Source organism: Octodon degus, unplaced genomic scaffold (genome assembly GCF_000260255.1).
Source record: "Octodon degus isolate 3935 unplaced genomic scaffold, OctDeg1.0 scaffold00023, whole genome shotgun sequence".
In the NCBI taxonomy this organism is placed as follows: Eukaryota; Metazoa; Chordata; class Mammalia; order Rodentia; family Octodontidae; genus Octodon; species Octodon degus.
In genome coordinates, this window is record NW_004524599.1 from 704,101 (window position 1) to 708,455 (window position 4,355).

General features: G+C 40.9%; 1 protein-coding gene across 3 annotated transcripts in view; it reads left to right on the forward strand.

The window, feature by feature from the left end:
- The window catches only part of Tpmt (thiopurine S-methyltransferase), a 17,106-nt gene that overhangs the window by 2,302 nt on the left and 10,449 nt on the right, over positions 1-4,355 (forward strand). For all 3 annotated transcript variants that reach the window (XM_004628331.2, XM_023712129.1, XM_023712128.1), the window contains 2 exons: positions 698-881; positions 2,315-2,407. In XM_004628331.2, the coding sequence (XP_004628388.1) occupies positions 742-881; positions 2,315-2,407 (233 nt within the window). In that variant the 5' untranslated portion in view covers positions 698-741. The remainder of the gene's footprint in view (positions 1-697; positions 882-2,314; positions 2,408-4,355) is intronic.

Consider the following 4,355-nt stretch of genomic DNA (forward strand, 5'->3'; position numbering starts at 1 on the left):
TGTGTGTGTGTGTGTGTGTGTGTAAACTTGAAGAGAATGAACTGCGTACATATCCTCTGAGGTACTGCCTAGAAATGAAAACACTGAAAAGATACTCAACCTGCATGCTAATTGAGATAGCATGACTCAGCACAGGCTTAGAAGCTATTCCTTGCCACTTTCCTTGAGAAGGGGCTATTTTGGCCACAAATCTGTTGCACTCTTCAAATTGTGTAAAACACTGATAAAAAGTGGCAAGTACATATAAGTATGTTCAAAAGAATAATATACTAGGAACATTCTTAGCTTAGGCAAACTATAACCTGTGGAACCCCTGGTTGTTGTTCTCCCCTTCTCCCTTTATAAAATTGAAATCAAGCCCTTTCTTTTTTTTTTTTTTTTTTTTTTTTTGGAACCAGGGATTGAACTCAGACCCTTGCGCTTGCCAGGGAAGATGCTTATTCCACTAAGCCATCTCCCCGACCAAGCCCTTTCATTGTGTTAAGGCATAACTCAATTTATTGGATGAATTCTAATGTGTAATATAAGTTACGCCTCCATTGCCAGAAGCACTGAGAAGTAATTTTTTGGTCTAGCTTTTTTGTTGGATGTTTAAATATTTTTTACAAACCTGTCTACTGAGGATAATAGGTTTTCATTTAGTTCAACGGAATTTCAGTGGCCTTAATTGGCAGCACTAATAATCATTGCCTTTTAGACATTGGAGGTTTCTGCCTGTAAGACAGCAGTATCTGCAAAGCCATGAATGAGTCAAGGACTTCCCTCGATACTGAAGAGTACCCTGACGGCGAGACACAGAAGAGTCATGTCATGACCCTGGAAGAGTGGCAAGACAAGTGGGTGAAGCGCGACATTGGATTTCATCAAGCAGAAGGACATCAGTAAGAGGCGTATGATCTATTGGGGGGAGCTGCTGTATCAGAAACTGACTTTGCTGTGGAAATAATAATGAAAGTATATATTATTTGATTTTTTAAGGTACATGTTCTTTTTTTTAATATGTATTGTAGCACCTCAGAGATCGGAACTCCTCCATGGCTAATCAGTGTTCCATGCACTTTCTTTCCCCACTGTAAAGATAATTATGTGATTTCTGATTTGCAGCCTGTTAGACTTAGGAAATATCTTCTTTTTTTTTTTTTTTTGGCAGAACTGGGGATTGAACTCAGGCCCTTGCACTTGCCAAGGAAGTGCTTATTCTATTGAGCCATCTCCCCAGCCAGGAAATATCTTTAAAAAAATAAATAAATAAAAATCTAAGGGGTTAAGGAGATGGCTCAGTAGAATAAGTGCTTCCCTGACAAGCTCAAGGATCTGAGTTCAACATCCGGTTCTGCAAAACAACAACAACCAAAAAAAAAAAAAAAAAAAAACCATCTAGGGCTAGGGAGATAGCTCAGTAGAATAAATGCCTGCCTGGCAAGTACAAGGTCCTGAGTTCAATCCCCGGTACCACAAAAAAAAAAAAAAAAAAAAAAAATCATGTGTAGCGCCTAGGTATCAGTCTCACGTGTTTGTACTGTACAGACAGCAAATACCAACGTAACTCTTCTCCTTTTTGTTGTCAAAAGTAGTCGAGTTCCAATGTGACAGCATCATGCAGGTGGTATGGGTGAGATGTTGAGAGATGTTAGTTATGTGAACCAAGGTGCTGAGCAGATTTTAGTAGCATTGTTGTCTTTGTGGCAGCCGTGGTGAATCTCGGGGCCATGCTGAGTAATGTGGCCATTATGCAGTTCCTATTCTGAGGAGAGCCCTGCCTTCCCAAATCCTCCTCCTTGTCATCATCACTGCCATTGTACCTTTGCACATTGAAGGAGAGCTGAAAGCACCATTCCCAGAATCACTGCTGTAGATGCCCACCATGGGAAAGGCCTTGGAAGAGCCACATCTCTAGAGAAGAAATCAACCACAAGCGTTGAACTTATTTGGAGCATTTTCCATTAAGTGCATGTTGAAAATGTCATGGATTAGAGACTGCCTTTCCACACCCACATCATGAAAACAAGTATTAATTTGGAGATGACATGTAGAAGTTTCAAAACATATCAGACCATGAAAAAGCAATTTTTAAAGTTTACATTACTTATCAGGGAACCCGGGGCATGAGTCACATTTCTCGCTGACGAGCTGTGTGATGTGACTGAAGAAGTTACTTGCCTGTCCTGTTTCTATGTACAGCAGGCAATGTGATCGCTAGCATTATCTACTAACTAAGGTTGCTGGGAATGGTGAGATAATGCGTGATTCGTGTAGTGTGGGTGAGCTGTACTCTCGTGCAGTGGGTACAAACAACTTTCCTTTTTCTCTGCAGGCTATTAAAGAAGCATTTGAACACATTCCTTCAAGGCAAGAGAGGACTGAGAGTGTTTTTTCCTCTTTGTGGGAAAGCAGTGGAGATGAAGTGGTAGGAACAAATGAGCAGTGACATGCTTGTCTTTGGTGATGAGTCCACGGGGGGAATATTTCATAGAATGGGGGTTATGACTTCCACTGTCAAGAAATGCACAGGGATTCCTTAAGTAGTCCCTTAGGGATAGTTGAGATAATAATAAGTGATCATTAGAGAAAGCATTTCCAAACAGGCCAGGTACAAGCATGACTTGGTTCTTCTTTGTTGTGTTTATACATAGAAGAACTGTACATAGAAGAACTAGTCTGGAATCAAATGGACAAGGAAGGCCAGCCGCCCTTCTTCCATCTCCTGGAACTTCGTGCCTGGTTTAATTATTGTAGATGGTTTAAGAATTTAGCAAGATCTTTGAAATGGAGATAGACTGCATAATTTAAAATACATGACAACTTTTTAGCAGGACAGTGTTTATTATAATTTTCTCTTCACTCATCTCTTCCTTCCATGTGAAAGTAGACATTTTTGTTATTGTGAATCAGTATTATAAATCAGTATTATAAAACCAATGGTGACGAAAGTATCCCTCATAAGTCATTCTCTATAGAGAGAATTTATGTTGATTAATGAGCTGCTGTTATTGTGCATACCAGATATCACTGCCTGTACAGAGCTCTGTTATAATGATAAGATACAGACACAAGCACACCTGCCAAGCAGTGCATTCATGTATTAAACCCACATGCTGGGAACTTTGATCAGTAATCAGGAAAGAAAAAGGATGCATGAAAAATGTTAGTAAATGCAAAATATAATACAGTAACTTAAATTGCTCTGTCCCTGAATAAATATTAACTGACCTTCCACAGAGCATACATACATACATGCATACATACATTTGGAGTTGATTTTCCAGTAGAGATGGTGAAATTATTAGATCAACTTGTAGCTATATGTTAAACGGCGGCTATGGCTGATTCAATTGTAGCTATTACATTGAGAACACCTCAACTGAAGACCTTTTTTTTTTTTTTTTTGCGGAAGCGGGGATTGAACTCAGGCCCCTGCGCTTGCCAGGGGAGTGCTTATTCCACTGGGCCATCTCCCCGGCCCCTGAAGACCTATGTTTTAACCAAATTTCTGAACCAGAAATGAGTTAACCTTAGCAACTGCCCACCAGGGCCAGCAAGATAACTTGGGACTACGTGCGTGCTTGGCAAGCTCAGGGACTGGGGTTCAATCCTTGGCACCCCATGCTGTGCCAGCCCTGCCCCCAGGGAGCTGGCCACACATGTAGTGGCATACACCTGTAATCTCAGCACCGGGAAGGCTGCAAACAGGATGATCACCTGTGAGTCCAAGGTGTGCAGTGAGACCCTGTACCAAATACATAAAAAAATGTTTTAAAAAAAGAAAGATAGAAAGAAGCTGCCTACAAGAAAAAATATTGATTCCACAAACAGATTGTCATACTGGCCTTTTCCTAAGTGGTAACAGTGTAGCTCTAGGATTCAGGCACTAGTAAGAAAAGATTATGAGGAAATAACCAGTGAAATGTGAGTGTTCAGTTTTTTGCTTTTTTTTTTTCTAAAGTGGTTAAAGTATCAAAACAGAGCTACTAAAACTGCAGGTAAGTTAGAGACTGTCATTTAAGTAATCTGTGTATGAGCTCTATGCAGATATCACATGGGAATAGTTAACCGATCGTGGGCTAAGGGCAAAAAGTGTGGGCTTTGGTTTGCTGCTTTGTTTGTATGCTGGGCTATGATTAGGCTATGCTTCATTTTTCTATATGTTGAATGGGAAATAAAAACTAATGTAGCCAGGGCTGGAGAGATAGCTCAGCGATGTAAGTGCCTGCCTGGAAAGTGGAAGGACCCGAGTTCAGTATCCTGTACTGCCTTCTGTGCCGACCCCAGAGCCCTGGGTGTGGTGGTGCACACCTACAATCCCAGCTCTGGGGAGGCTGAGACTGGAGGATCGATACATACAAGTCTGAATTTAG